General features: G+C 33.1%; 1 protein-coding gene and 1 long non-coding RNA gene across 2 annotated transcripts; one reads left to right on the top strand and one right to left on the bottom strand.

Annotated features, from left to right (window-relative positions):
* Nucleotides 1-718: 718 nt before the first annotated feature.
* LOC146924797 (uncharacterized) lies at nt 719-2,625 on the bottom strand. The gene is made up of 3 exons (XM_085711894.1): nt 2,301-2,625; nt 1,287-1,852; nt 719-1,043 (listed from the first exon to the last, which is right to left on the bottom strand). Exons 1-3 carry the CDS (start codon nt 2,623-2,625, stop codon nt 885-887), a joined length of 1,050 nt encoding a protein of 349 aa, XP_085568020.1. The 3' UTR covers nt 719-884.
* An 8,714-nt stretch (nt 2,626-11,339) lies between these two features.
* Nucleotides 11,340-14,874, top strand: LOC146924798 (uncharacterized). Its single transcript, XR_015010995.1, has 5 exons — nt 11,340-11,924; nt 12,680-13,085; nt 13,181-13,220; nt 13,552-13,633; nt 14,011-14,874. It is a non-coding gene; the product is annotated as an uncharacterized LOC146924798 (long non-coding RNA).
* Nucleotides 14,875-15,798: the final 924 nt, after the last annotated feature.

Below are 15,798 nucleotides of genomic sequence, written 5' to 3' on the forward strand. Positions count from 1 at the left end.
CGAAAATTATCTTTTAAATTCATCAGATTGATTTTTTTTTAAAATAAACAAATAAACGATATTCATTCATTCAAATTAATTGAGTACATCGATACAATACATATTCAAAGTCGCTAAAAACAAAACGATGACTCTGCGAGCAAACTCACAACATCTATTTTAATAGCATAAAACGGTAGATTACATATGCCTACAAATATATTCAAGCCACCGAAATACTCATGTTTCCTAATCTGCAACGTTGACGACGCAAAAGTCATTTATTGAATTTGCATTTGATCAAAGTTAATAATCATTCAACATGAATCAAATAAACACAGTACTAAGACGGAAAATAAAAAATACACCTCACAAAGACAGGAAATCAAAATAAACAAAGTCGTATTACTCGCAAATTGTGTTGTCGCTATACAAATCCATATATTATTTTTATTTTTATTTTGATAAAGAAATCCATATATTTTTAATTCACCTATTTTGAAATAAAATAGTTTTTGTTTAAAACTACCCAAAAACTTTTGTTTTCATTAAAATTATGTTTTGCTTGAAAGTATGTATATTTTTTTTAAAACTCGGTAGTGACACAATGATCGATTAATTCGAGAGGTTTAATTTTACCGTCTATTTATGAGAACCCGTTTAAAACAAAGCTATGTATAAAGTAACACACCGAAAGAAAAATATATTTTCAAATAAAAGTAAGTCGCTAGAATTTCGATTGTAATCATAAAGTAATTCATTGTATTACATGGTGGACAAAACAAAACAAAAAAAATACAGCAATGAGAGTCATCTCTAATGAGAGTTGTAACACATCTAAATTTTATTATGAGGAAGAAAAAGTGACGATTCACTAAACCAAAAGGACATAAGATATTCATAATTTATAAGTGAAGCGAGAGATCCAAACGCTCATCATCATTTTGATTTGCATCAGCAGCTTCAGTCACTGGGCTTGTAGGAACTGTATCCTTGAAAAGAAGTAGCTCTTTCTTTTCAGTTTGTATTGCTTCATAACAGTTATCAGGAGGAGTCATTGACCTTCTCGAAACATCAGTGTCTCGAATTTCGAACACACGATGGCTCGTTGATGTCTCACGACCTGAATCCAGATTATCATTACCAGAAGAGAGAAACATGCTCATATCCTCAGTGTTAATAGGACAAAATGGAGAAGTTGTAATTGGTATCGAGCCATCATTCACATGAAATATATTCATATCAACACTTGCATGAGGATTGAATTCATTACGGGTAATAGGACAAAATGGAGGAGGAGTTGATCTATTCCTAGCTTCGTTGTCTCGAATGTCGAACACACGATGACTCGTTGATGTATCACGAGTTGAATCCCAGTTAGCATTGCCAGAAGAAAGAAGCATGTTCAAATCATTACTGTTAATAGGACAAAATGGAGGAGGAGTTGAACTTGGAATAGAGCCATCATTCACACTGTGAAATCTATTCGTATGACCAGTTGGACGAAGGTTGGAATCGTTTAATAAAAAAGAATTATTCCTATGATTTGAACCCTCTCCATATGGATGATATCGAGAGTTCCTTTGATTTTGAATAATCGGTCTCGAAGGATTTCGAGACCAATTTACAAAACCTTGGGAACCAACAGTGTTGGATGAGGAATTTCGAGCTATGTTTGGATGATATGAAGAAAGAAGAGTAGTGTTGGGTGAGCTCATATGTTGTTGTGGGCTACTTGTTAGACCAGATCCTAAGGGTAGCGCTCGACCATATCGAGCTGCTGTTATGAATGATGTAGTATCATTGGCAGAAAAGGGAAAATTCCTCATTGACAGAGTTGCAACATCAACACTGTTATTCCTCTGGTACCTACCTGCATTTGACATGTGAAACAAATATTAACTTAAAGTCATAATAGTAATGATAATAACAATAAAAACAAATCTATTAGAGAGCCTCAACATTGTTTAATCTACTTTCATATAGTGGTTTCGTTCTTTACCTTTACTTTTTCATTTCATTTTTCGTGTTTTGGTTGATTTGCTATGAACTATCGAAATTCAAATCTATGATTTTATTTTAATATGAGCTTTTTGTGTTTAAATATATTGTTCTTCACTCACATGTTCACATATATTGTACATTTGATGTTTGAAAATTCATATACAAACAAACCCAAATAACGTGCAAAAATTAAATGACGACACAAATTTATGGTGGATTATTATCACTAACACAAATTTTTATTTTTAAGATATGAAGTTTAAAAAAAGACATTAATTTGTACCAAAAATAAAAGACATTAATAATAAGATTGATACCTTGGTTGAAATTGTTTACACCCATGAGATGATTTTGGGGTCTTTGGAGCATGATTTGTGGTGTTGTGAGGTAACCATTTGTTGATTGATGGTTACTGTGAGTTTGAACGTCATGCTGAACAGGATGAGTAAAACCATTTGTTGTTTGATTGTTGACATCCATTAGATGATGATTTTGGGGTCTTTGCATCATGGATTGTGGTGTTGTGAGGTAACCATTTGTTGATTGATGGTTATTGCGAGTTTGACTATCAGGCTGAGCAGGACGGCTAGAGCCATTGTTTTGAGTTAATTCTCTACGCAAAGCCCAAAAATTATTCACCATGACTATGAAAAATAATACTCTAAAGTAAGCTCAAGAAAATTCAGAAGAGACTGGTCAGCTATATGATAAAAATTTCATAGTCCTGAACTCTTTGTTTATATTTAAAAAATGCTTTAAGTATAAAAGGAAGGTAATATAAAAATGACTAGATACACGTAACGAGAGTTGGTCAAACCCGTGGTATTAAAAAAGTTAGTTTAATAATTACGCATACAATCACTATATAAAAAATTATATATCAGTCAAATCATATTTTACCATTTTGTAATGTCATAATATTGTTTGAACAAAACAGTGTATAACTTAGGCATACTGTCTAATTTTTTTTATCAAACTTTTACTTTGAATTAACTTTGTAGCTATTAATTATCGTGTGTCACACGAGATCCATAGAACAACTAACTTCTGATGCATTGGTGGCAAAATAGTCGATTATTTATATGAAATAAGCTCGAAAGGTTATACATGAATATAGACCTACCTCTACTCGCGATCTCTCGAGTGATAGCATCGAGAGACTAAAAGTAATGACGGAAAATAAAATTGGTTTTTAAGAATAAGAGAGAGATGAGTTTAGGTCTTTCGAATCATCTATGTTCCCCTAATTGGTATACTACACCTATTCTTATGAATGACTTTCTAGTCCCACGATAGTTAACAAAATAGCCCTAATCAATCCCTTGAGTTAGGACCCTCTTCTCAAACTACAGCCCCTAATTCCTTAGGTGGTCTAATAATCTTTGAAGGTTTAAGCACGTTAACCTAATATCACTAACAAACGATTATCCATTCCTAGATTAACCATGTTTATTAGAAAAATTCAATTCGGTCTAAGTCGAAAGCTAGGGTCAGTAGTCATTCGTTCTCACTAAATCATGTTTATATTTGATCAACATATAAAAAGCATTAAGAACAATTGAATTGAATAAAGACTAGATTATCATTCACAATAAATAGAGTTTCACAGCAACATGTTTCAATTATGGTTACAAAGAATCATCTCTGACCTAACCTCTAATGGATTTAGCTACTCATAATGATGTTTACAAATAACATAATCATTAGAGGAATTAAAACATACGTAAACTGATAGAAGGATGAAGAAATCGCCCTCCTATCCGTCTTGTAGTCTCAAAATCGCACTTTGCTCTCCTCAATTCGTAACCCTTGTTTTTGGAATAGACTTCATCTTAAATAGGCACAGAAGTTCGCCCAAATCGTGTCACATTTTAAGTAAATCGTGACACGTTTTCACCTTGTGGAGCAAGAAACTGAATTAGGGTTTCTCCAAATCGTGTCAAGTTTTGCCAATCGTGACACGTTTCCTTAATGTCGAATCAATGCTTTAGGCCTTCACCAAATCGTGTCATGTTTTTACCAAATCGTGACATGTTTTAATTCTTTGCATTTTCTTCAATTTTCTGCGCTTTTTGCTGCATAAGTCGGCATGTGAACTCCAAATTGTGATGAAAAATACATAAAAATTACGTAATGACGAGATGTTGTAACGCCCTCCTTTTTATTTAATTATTTTTATTAAGTTAGAGTCTATTTATGTGATTTATTTATTTATTTATATGAGGTGTTAGTATTTTATTATGTGGCATTATTCTATTATTTATTAGAATATGAGAATTATTAGAGTAAGTAGATTTGGAGGTAGTTTTGAGATTAGATGTCTTTTTATGATTTAGCCGATTTATTTTGATGAGTGATATTTTCTTATGTTATATGTTGGTATTTACTAGCATAATATAATTGTTATTTGGTGTAGAAATATATTTGTTATTTGTTATAGATATATTTGTTATTTGGTGTAGAAATATATTTGTTATTTGTTATAGATATATTTGTTATTTGGTGTAGAAATATATTTGTTATTTGTTAGAGATATATTTGTTATTGGTGTATTATTATTATTAAGTGGGGGAGAGATATATTTAATTTAGAAATAAATAAGATTATGAGGAATAGAGTAGTTTTGAGGTGTAAGAGAAATAAGAAGGGGGTTAGAATAGAAAGAAGAATAAGTTGTTGGGCCAAAATAGATTTAGGAAGAGCGTTTAGTATTATAAATAGAGAAGTTTAGGTTAGAAAGAGTTTACCGGAAACCGCTTTTTGGAAAAGAGGAGAACAAGAAAGAAGAGAAGAGGAGAGAAAAGTCAAGAGAAGAGGAGAAGACCTTAGGAAAGAAGAACGTTGCCGCTGATTCAGAAATTAATCTAAGGTGAGGGTGAGACTATCTTGCATTAATATTAAGTTGTTAAATCATTAGATTACATCTAATAAGTTGAGGAGAGTTTGTGAGAATTTGAGAATTAGGGTTTTGAGAGAGATTTGATGATTAGATGATGAAAACTTGTTGAATTGATGTAGAAATTGTGTACAAACCTTAGATAATCCATAGGATGATTATTGGAAGTAGTTTTGAGGTTAGAACCATGAGATTAGGTGAAACTTGGAGAAAATCTGCATTCTGCTCGAATTTTGATATTAAAACCTGTATTGATCAGTGCGGAATTGATCTTAGGTGTAAACACGAAAGTTGTAGGTATGGATGTTAGCTTTCTAATGTCATTGGTCTCACGTCAATAGGATTTATAGAACTTGAGTTATGGTCAAATTACTGCACGTAGGTCACAGTGAATTTTTATGGACTTTCAGCACAACTTTTCCGAATTTAAAATGAAAACTGGTATTGATCAGTACAGAATTGGTATTAGGCGTAAACATGAAAGTTTTAGATAATTTTGTTAGCTTTCTAGTGGCTTTGGTTTGACGTGAAAATGATGTTTGGTCTTTGAGTTATGATGAAAAACTCTGATTTATTTATGAAATTTTTACGTTGGGAATACGGGGTGTTACAATTGGTATCAGAGCAGGTCGGTCCGTCCGGCCAAGTAGATGAGTCGTTGTGTCGTGTCGTCATGTTTTCTAGTTAGTAGTTATGTTTTATTACGTGATCATGTTTACCTGACTAACTTTGATGTGGTTTTGTGTTTTGTTTGAAGAATTAATAACTAAATTTATTTTTTCTTGTGCTTTGAATTTCGAGGACGAAATTCTTTTAAGTTGGGGAGAGTTGTAACGCCCTCCTTTTTATTTAATTATTTTTATTAAGTTAGAGTCTATTTATGTGATTTATTTATTTATTTATATGAGGTGTTAGTATTTTATTATGTGGCATTATTCTATTATTTATTAGAATATGAGAATTATTAGAGTAAGTAGATTTGGAGGTAGTTTTGAGATTAGATGTCTTTTTATGATTTAGCCGATTTATTTTGATGAGTGATATTTTCTTATGTTATATGTTGGTATTTACTAGCATAATATAATTGTTATTTGGTGTAGAAATATATTTGTTATTTGTTATAGATATATTTGTTATTTGGTGTAGAAATATATTTGTTATTTGTTATAGATATATTTGTTATTTGGTGTAGAAATATATTTGTTATTTGTTAGAGATATATTTGTTATTGGTGTATTATTATTATTAAGTGGGGGAGAGATATATTTAATTTAGAAATAAATAAGATTATGAGGAATAGAGTAGTTTTGAGGTGTAAGAGAAATAAGAAGGGGGTTAGAATAGAAAGAAGAATAAGTTGTTGGGCCAAAATAGATTTAGGAAGAGCGTTTAGTATTATAAATAGAGAAGTTTAGGTTAGAAAGAGTTTACCGGAAACCGCTTTTTGGAAAAGAGGAGAACAAGAAAGAAGAGAAGAGGAGAGAAAAGTCAAGAGAAGAGGAGAAGACCTTAGGAAAGAAGAACGTTGCCGCTGATTCAGGAATTAATCTAAGGTGAGGGTGAGACTATCTTGCATTAATATTAAGTTGTTAAATCATTAGATTACATCTAATAAGTTGAGGAGAGTTTGTGAGAATTTGAGAATTAGGGTTTTGAGAGAGATTTGATGATTAGATGATGAAAACTTGTTGAATTGATGTAGAAATTGTGTACAAACCTTAGATAATCCATAGGATGATTATTGGAAGTAGTTTTGAGGTTAGAACCATGAGATTAGGTGAAACTTGGAGAAAATCTGCATTCTGCTCGAATTTTGATATTAAAACCTGTATTGATCAGTGCGGAATTGATCTTAGGTGTAAACACGAAAGTTGTAGGTATGGATGTTAGCTTTCTAATGTCATTGGTCTCACGTCAATAGGATTTATAGAACTTGAGTTATGGTCAAATTACTGCACGTAGGTCACAGTGAATTTTTATGGACTTTCAGCACAACTTTTCCGAATTTAAAATGAAAACTGGTATTGATCAGTACAGAATTGGTATTAGGCGTAAACATGAAAGTTTTAGATAATTTTGTTAGCTTTCTAGTGGCTTTGGTTTGACGTGAAAATGATGTTTGGTCTTTGAGTTATGATGAAAAACTCTGATTTATTTATGAAATTTTTACGTTGGGAATACGGGGTGTTACAGATGTCATCAGGTGCATTTAGTAAATAACGCTAATTAGTTAGCAAAAGACTAAACTCGTTATTGGGCTTACGGAAGCCCAATAGTGAAATCTGACTTGCATAGCACACTTGGAGTTCTATAAATACAACCCTTGTGCTGAAGTCAGAGTTATACGTTTTTGAGAAACCCTAATTCTCTGAAACTTCTGATTGCTTGACTAGCACCGTGACTTGGAGGAGCACCGTTCATGTGGACTTGCTAGAGGCTCTGCTGCTTGCTTAGCTGTGATCGAGATTCCAAACTGCACACTTCGAGGTAACAATCGAATCACTGATTCATGACAAATTCGTGATGATCAAAGGAAAGAAAATCAAAATTTTTATTCCTCTGTTTATTCTGTAATTTGATTTTCCTTCAAGGGAGGGTATATGTTATCTTTTAAAGTTACTTTGACAGATAGGCAATAGGCGTGTAAGAGGGTGGTGCAGACGGTGGCTGATTGTGATATAATACGTAGTTACAACAACAAATTGTAGATGCGGGATTTACCGACATTCAGATTGTGTCTACGGGTGGAACAAAAGTCTTCATATCCTCTTCTAGTAAAGGAGGGGCATGGAAATTGAATTTTTTATCTCTTTCTTCGAGGAATTTAGTGTTTGGTATCCAACGTTGTCAAATCAAGAAAGATGAATTTGGTTGCGGTTATTTGGGGTTCCTTTACATGCATGGACGATAACCACAAAAATGTTGGTCATTACCTTTTAATTATTCCCCTAATTTAATGATGTATTGTGTGATTGCATGACCTAAATCATCTAATATATGTCTATTTAGGATTTTAGGAATTTATTAACTTTTAGTTGTTAGGTAGTTATTTGGAACTAATAATGATTGTTATGGTTGATTTTGTCAAACAAGTTGAGTAATTGTTGTGAAGTTGTAAGAAGATGCAGTGATAGAATGTGAGGAGGACGGGAGGGTGAAGGAGGGAGGGAGATCTAGATCCAGTTAGTGGAGGGATATTTTAGCCATTCGTAAATGTGTAAGATTGGAGGGTGGGAAATTGGTTTGATGAGAGACTGGTAAGGGTGGTTGGTGATGGGACAAAGAATTTATTCTGGTTAGATTAGTGGTTACAGGGATATGTGTTGGAAGACAAGTTTAGATCCAAATACAATATGATACATCCATAAAATATGCAAATGAAAATATCCAAATACAATATAATATACAAATCATCAAAATGAAAATATTCAAACATAACATAATATGCTACTCGGTCGCACAAACTCTTCCAACCCTCCTCCATTATTACATGAAGGTGTTGGAGTAAGCCCTAATAGCCAATCTATATTGATTGAGTTTAACTCTGTATCATAATATTGATATAGATATATATATTGCGAATATATAATAACAAGGCATTTCTTTGTTGATTTTGTTTTGTTTCAAAATAATAAAGTCCTTAGAATAGTTAGTTCGTTTAATGGAATATTAAGTATAACTTAATTGTGAGACCCCATTAAATATAAGGACAATGTTCTTAAAATATTCATAGTCAAGCTTTATTGTGAAGTGGTATATCATTAAAGCATGAAGACTATCATGTGGGTATACTGATGATCATATTTCACAGATCATGGATAAAGAGTTACCAAGTCTTCACATAGATATAAATCCTAGGAGTAATATTTATATTGGATTGACCCACCATGAGAATACTACATAGTAAAAGTTATGAAAAGTGTCATAAGATATTCTCATAGTGATAGTGGTGTATTCCACCATTTGACTTGAAACCACTATGTACCCTAGATGTTGGAGTCGAGTGCTTTATCACCATTCAAATGTTGTATGTAATAGGATGACTATAGAGTTGGTTGGTAGGTACTCCACAAATCATGTTGAGGGACATGAGTGACCTAGATGGAATTTGTCCCTCCTACATAACAGGAGAAATGTCTACGGGCCTAATATTGAACTGGACAAGGGTGACATGCTATGTCTTGTGTTCAATATAGACATGAGGGCAAAAGGGTAATTATACACATGATCATTATCACAGAAAGGTTTTGTAAGATCACATGACATTCTAGTCACTTGGGTAGCAGTGATGTGTTGCTAGATACCGCTAACTGTTTATAATATTAAATATGTGATTTAATATTATTGCCAACGTTATGGGATTCTATAGGGGTCACACATACAAAGGACATATAGATGAGAGAAATAAATAGAACTTATTAGTAATTAAATAATTAAGTATGACTTATTATTTAATTTATGAAAATAGAGAGTTGCGGTCTACCGTAAGGTACGGTGTGTTTAAGTGAAATATAGTGCACCGTAAGGTATAATATACATGAAAATAGAGAATTGCGGTCTACCGTAAGGTACGGTGTGTTTAAGTGAAATATAGTGCCCCGTAAGGTATAATATACTTAAGTGTTTGGCTTTTTGAGGATACGAGTGGTTCTATAAATAGAACCCTTGTACTGAAACAAGTTATGAGTTGAAAACACTTAACTTAATTCTAAAAAGTTTGAAACCCTGGCCGCCGTTCTCTAAACCCTATCTCTCTGAAGCTCCATTTAAATTGGCTACCACCGGTCATCGAAGTAATTCTGTTCGTGTGGACTGAGTAGAGGCATCGCTACGTTGCTTTGCTTGTGATCAGAAACGATTCTGCTACAAAGATTCTGCACTTCAAGAGATAAACATATGAATCTTTAAAGTGTTTAAGTATGTGTTTATGATTTGTGATTAATGATTTAATCAAGATCCGTTTCAATGGGATTTGTTCCGTTAAGAGGATTAAAATTTTCGAAAAACCCCTCTTGAAATCCCTTCAGAAGGCTCCTTGAGCCTCTCTATAGATATGTTGCACAACATCAAAGAATTCTCAAGTCTTCAGAGTTGGAGCAGTTATGATTGGAAGCGTGAGAATGGATGCACAAGTACGAAATCCAAAAGATACTAAACCATGCGAGGTATGCATTTGATCCATCAAGAGTAAAGACATATATCTTCAAATGAGCATGTGTTGCAGTGCTGATGATAATGGTAGAAAAATATATGAGCATTGCTATATATCACGACGACAATTCCACGAATGCTTCACAAAAGCCTTGTCACCGGTAGATCTTCTCTTTGGCACAATACATGAGCGGTTGGAATAATTCATGAGTGGGTCCTTATCTAAACATCTTTCTAATGTGTCTGTTTGCCCCCTCTACTTCAAACATTTCCCTGCACTAGATAACAAGATGGAAAAGTTAACAACACTAGTACAAAACAATCTATCCATTCCTCGTCATCCTTCTATTCTTCTTGTACCAAAACAATCAACTTGTATCATCAGTACAAAACAACAACATGTCAAGCTCGAATTCAAAATAGCATAAAATTCAATATTCCATTTCATAGTCCATTCTATTTCATTCCACAAAGTTAAATTGAGAATGATAAAAAAAATCTTTCAAAATTAAAGAACTGGTTTATATCTTTTAGGATTTGAAGTTTGATCTTTAAAGCAATGCAGTTTAGTAGGAAGGAAAATACATATCATCCTTAAACCCAATCAAACTCAGAGACTCAGCGCGCTCCAACTCAGCACAAACAAAGGTACAACCGATGAAACGAAGTTTTTTGGATTGAAGGCAACAAGAGAGATAAGGAAGCCCATCTTCCTTCCCCATCCTTTAATGCACTATTCTGATTCAGAGTGATGAGGAAAAGATACTTGTTTTCAACGTTTTACCCTTTGTCAGCCTATTCGTGTTTTTTCAAGAAATAATGTTTTGCGATATTAAGCGTTTTCCAAAAAATATCCTAATGGTTGAAAAATATATCCTAATGATGATAAATTCTCCAGCTTGGTAAAGTCATCTCCTTGAGATGGGTGAAGCAGAAACAACAAGGAAAAACTACTTATAAAAGTAATTTTTTTTCTTCTAAGAGAGAAGAAGGATGAAATCGGAAGACTTGGTGATTCAACCTTTTGATCATCTTCCTCAAATCAAAATAACATTTACCTAGGGGTGACAAAATGGATGGATTGGATGAATATGATTTTGGATCCTAATGGATGGATCAAAACAATTCATTAATCCATTAAACTCCGCTAAATGTTTTTCAAAAAAATCCATTCAATCCAATCTGTTTAATATAAAATCCATATGATCCGTCCATTATCTAACTTATTTCTAATACTAATAACAATGTTAAGAAAATGTGCCAACCCTAAACCTAATCTTTTTGGCTCCAAACAATGCTGACCGTTGGATCTCTATCCTTAGGCACCACTATCATATCAGCCTTTGATCTTATCTGAATGTTGGCTTGCACACATCACAACAATCAATTCAAATTCAATTGCAATTAATAAATGTTGTTTCATTTCTTATGCGATTTGCATCCTTCACTCTCTCACTCTCTCTCTCTCTCCCTCTATCTTCCTCTTCTCCATCTTTTCCCCTTCTTCGTCTTCCTTTCCTCACCTCCTTCTCCCTGCCATCATCGTACCTCTACCATTTCTTCTCCAATTCACAGAATCTGTTTCCTCTTCCCTTTTTTAACGTTCTTTGTTTCCACTGCTCAAGATGTGGTTCGGTTTAGTTGGGATTGAAAAAAGGAAGAACGGTTGAAGATTGTAAGAAAATGAATGGTGGTCGGTGGTTACAGAGGTGGTGACAGTGCCTGAAGTGGAACTATGGTAGATGGTCGGTGGTTACGGTGGTGAAATCAAGGCCAATTGAAATCATCTTCCTTTTCTTTCTTCTATACTGCTGCGCAACCAACAGGCTAATGGATACAGAAATCGGATTTGATATCAAGGCAAAAACAGCGAGAGCCTTGCACAGCATGACAGGTGCTGAATTGAACTTGAATATATATATTTGTCATCATATTTCAAACCAATAACATGTTTCTTGAATCTTATTACATTATCTGTGGAGCTAATTGCATTCATATATCTATCTCATCTTCAATACAAACATTTGAGTCCAATTATTTTCTATTATGTTTTATAATGCGTTTTTTGTTTAGTATTCCTTTGTGTCTTTTCTGTATTTGCTGTTTAGTGGTATAGAGTAGGTCAGTAAGTCAGTTTAAGATTTTTATGTGCAAACTATGAAGCTTTTCTTTTTTGTTATCGTATTCTCCGTTTGGGAAACTATGAATCAATGTTATATGATTACGTTATGTTGCCAAATTTTAATGAATATACTGTTTTTGTAAAATGCTAACTAAAAAGGATTTGAAAATTTGGTTTTTTTTTTTAAGAAAAAATTGAGTCTGGTGCATTTGTCCATCTTTGTGTTGTTTCTATAATTTCTGATGATTTGTGCAGGGTTGACCACTATTGGTAATCAAACTATGTATCAGTATGTGTTGCAATCAAACTATGAATCAGTATGTGTTGCGTGCGTAATGTTGTTTTATTTATATAGATTTCATATGATGACTTTAATCGGACTTAGAGTTATAATGTGATGGAACTGAAAATTAGCATGATTTTTTTAATTATAGAAAGAATCTGAGACATACATATCCGAATTATGTCATTTATATATCATTGCAGCGTATGTTGATTTAGTATAATGTTTGTTTGTCTATGTGCAGTAAAAGTTGATTGGTTAGCCACTATTAACGATGACTATGAAAATCTCGAGCTTATTCGACTAAAATGGCGAACATTCATTGTTGAATTCAATCCAAAACAGGTGATGGACACCGACATTTAGTTCATATTTTATGCAAACCCAACCCTATTAGTTTATTTATTGTTGTATAAGATGGATGTAAATTATCTGAACCGTTCGTTATACTTATTTATTTATATTTGCCATTCTTAAAGAAAATTGTTTGAATGGTCCCAAACTGGATCCTTTTGGTTTTAACTCTCTCTGTCTTTTGATTTTTCCTGATTATTGCAATTTGTTTGTTTTCATTAATGTTGTCGTTCGCCGAAAGGACAAGAGCGTGTGGCTTCAACTGGATTCTCTTAATTTTGCTTCCTTACAATTTGGTATACACTCTCTGTTACTGCCTCTCTCTCTCTCTCTCTCTCTCTCTCTCTCTCTCTCTCTCTAACTTACAGATTTCCACTTTTAACTGTGTTAGGCATGGTTGGTGCTATTTGTTGCAGAACAAAGTATAAAAGGTGAGACCGCGAGCATGCTTACCTAATCTCAACTGCACATATTATTCTAACATCAATGGCAAATATCCTCATATCAATCTTCTTTATATGCATAGAAAATTTTAAAGATTATTACTCTTTTTTAATTCATTGGCACCCTGTTCCTTTTGAGTTCCAACTTGGAGTGAATTCAAGTCCTATGCAGATTTATGAGGTTTCTACACATGTAGTCTTGGTTTTAATGTTGATATCTTGACTTTACAAATTAGACATTTTATTTGAACATCTTTTGAATATGCCAATTTTAGTTTCGATCCTCAAAATAATTGATTTTGCCAAGTAATTCATTTAGGTGGACAAATTTGGTGCAAAGTTGTTTGCTGCTGGAAGCAATGGTCATATTTGTGTTGCAACTTTTGAAAAATTTTAACAAGGTTTGCTCTAACTTCTTAAAAAATAAGCTTTGCCTTATCTTTATCATTTTACCTAGATTCCAATTGTGCTCGGCCTTTCTCTCTATGCGTGTAATGGGTGAGCATTGCCGGAAACTTTGAGACGGTGGCACAACATGAAGAAGCTGAAGTGAAGGTTTTTTCATCTATTGATCATGTAGATGGTTGATCGTTGGTTTGCTGCATTTTATTTTTCATCTATTGATCATGAATGTTTCATAGAAGCTTAATCAAAAAGAAAGTTTTTTGATATGATGCAAATATAACTCACTATAATTTACTTTGCCACATGATTTACATTGTTCCAAACTTAACTCTTTCTAATATTTCTAATATCATGTTTACTTTAATAATTGCAGTTCCGTTGGAGCATGTTTAAGAGGAAACTAATGATGCTTATCTTTATGAGATGAAGATCAAATTTATTTTTGTTGTTAGTAGTAGTATTTGTGAATTTATTTAGCATGGCAGTAAGTTCTGTTTTGTTTCGCTACCATCATCTTCTGATGATTACTCGGAAGTTCATGAAAAAGCCTGATGAGCTGATCCTTGAGGGTACCAATCAGTTTTATGTCGATGTTGACAAGGAAGAGTGGAAGCTAGAGACACTATGTGACATCTTTGGTCGATGACAAGGAAGAGTTTTATGAATATGTTTCATAATTCTCAATTCAATTTGCATAACCAAACAAGGTTGATGACGTTGAAGGATCTGTTTGCTTTTATCCAATGATTTTGGTTCAAATTCCAATGGCAATGAGAAAGAAGTATGACACCAAACTTCTGTGTTACATTTTTGCAAAGAGGCGATGTCTAAGCTACCATCAAGTTTAAGTGCAATAGTGTTAACTAATTTTTTTTAAGTTGAACATAGATTTTGCAAATGTCGCAAAATAGCATAGTGTGTGTCAAGTTTGATACATGACACATTATCCTATTAAGATTTTAACTCCCTTGAGAATTATTTGCAACCTCTTAAACAAAGAAACACATGTACTTTCTTTCTGTTAAAGTCTGCATTGACATTGCACTAATGTAGATTATAGATATCATTACTTTAGCATTCTGCAATACACAGAGCTTCTTAACAATTAAAGGAGTAATTATATCGTAGCAGCAGTAGATGAGTGTTCATATGATTTTGGTTTCTTCTTTCAATACACAACATTAGGAATTTGTTTTGTATCTGCTTAGTTTCTGCAAGCATGTAAATTTGATCGAAATGTTGGTTAATATTTTATAACATTCACTGTTGGTTACTAATGCTTTGAAATTTTGTTGCTGGTGTGTTTTCATTTTAAGAGTAATAATAGTGTCATATACACCTCATAATGATAGGTGTGGTTCAGTTTCATTTTTCTAATTATATATCGGACCTTTGTCTATTTTTTTTTTGGCAGAGCCCACCTTTGTGATATTATTTCAGTGACTATGCTCATTTGCCTTGCTCTTGCTTTATTCTACCAATGTAGGATAAAACTATTCTGTTATATATGCTAACATCATCTAATTATTTCATTTGCTACTCATCTAAACTATTAATTATTTTATAGTAAATACGTGGTTCTGATTATTTCGTAGGCAATAGTTAAGTTATGACACATGAAAAAATCTCCATAGCTTACGAGGTAGATTGAAATATGACTGGGAAGCAATACTATTCACCATATTCTCATTGGAACTAAAACTAAGACTTAAATCAATTAGTATTACTTTTGTATCTTTCTATTTTGGGTACTTCTGGTCCCAGTTTATAATGCAAGTTTCCTCTTTGAAAAAAAACTATAATGCAAGTTTATTTTCCTAAAAAAAATTAGAAAGTTACCAAGATTTAAAGACTAAGAGGGAAGGGAGGGAAGAGTTTACTTTTCATTTATATACTGTATTTTGATTTCTTACTATATGATACTTGGCTTGGTACTAGAGGTGTTCAAAACCGAACCAACCCAATAGAAAAACCGCAAACCAAACCAATCCAAACCGAAACCGCAAAAAACCGCGCTTGGTTCGGATGAATTCGGATGATTTTTGCACTGAACCGCGCGGTTCGGTTCGGTTTGCGGTTTGCATCTCAGCAACCGAACCAAACCAAACCAAACCGCAAGAATAATGAATATTACTTAAATATGTACTAGCCCAATTTCATA

The sequence above is a fragment of the Medicago sativa genome, chromosome 5 (genome assembly GCF_051527215.1).
Source record: "Medicago sativa cultivar Bolivia chromosome 5, Bolivia_mono, whole genome shotgun sequence".
In the NCBI taxonomy this organism is placed as follows: domain Eukaryota; kingdom Viridiplantae; phylum Streptophyta; class Magnoliopsida; order Fabales; family Fabaceae; genus Medicago; species Medicago sativa.

Excerpts from the sequence above, each read along its gene's own strand:
- LOC146924797 (XM_085711894.1), bottom strand. The coding sequence starts at position 2,625 with ATGGTGAATAATTTTTGGGCTTTGCGTAGAGAATTAACTCAAAACAAT. Across the intron at positions 1,853-2,300 it reads TGTAAACAATTTCAACCAAG|GTAGGTACCAGAGGAATAAC; the intron begins GTATCAATCTTA and ends TGTCAAATGCAG. Across the intron at positions 1,044-1,286 it reads GAGACAACGAAGCTAGGAAT|AGGTCAATGACTCCTCCTGA; the intron begins AGATCAACTCCT and ends GATGTTTCGAGA.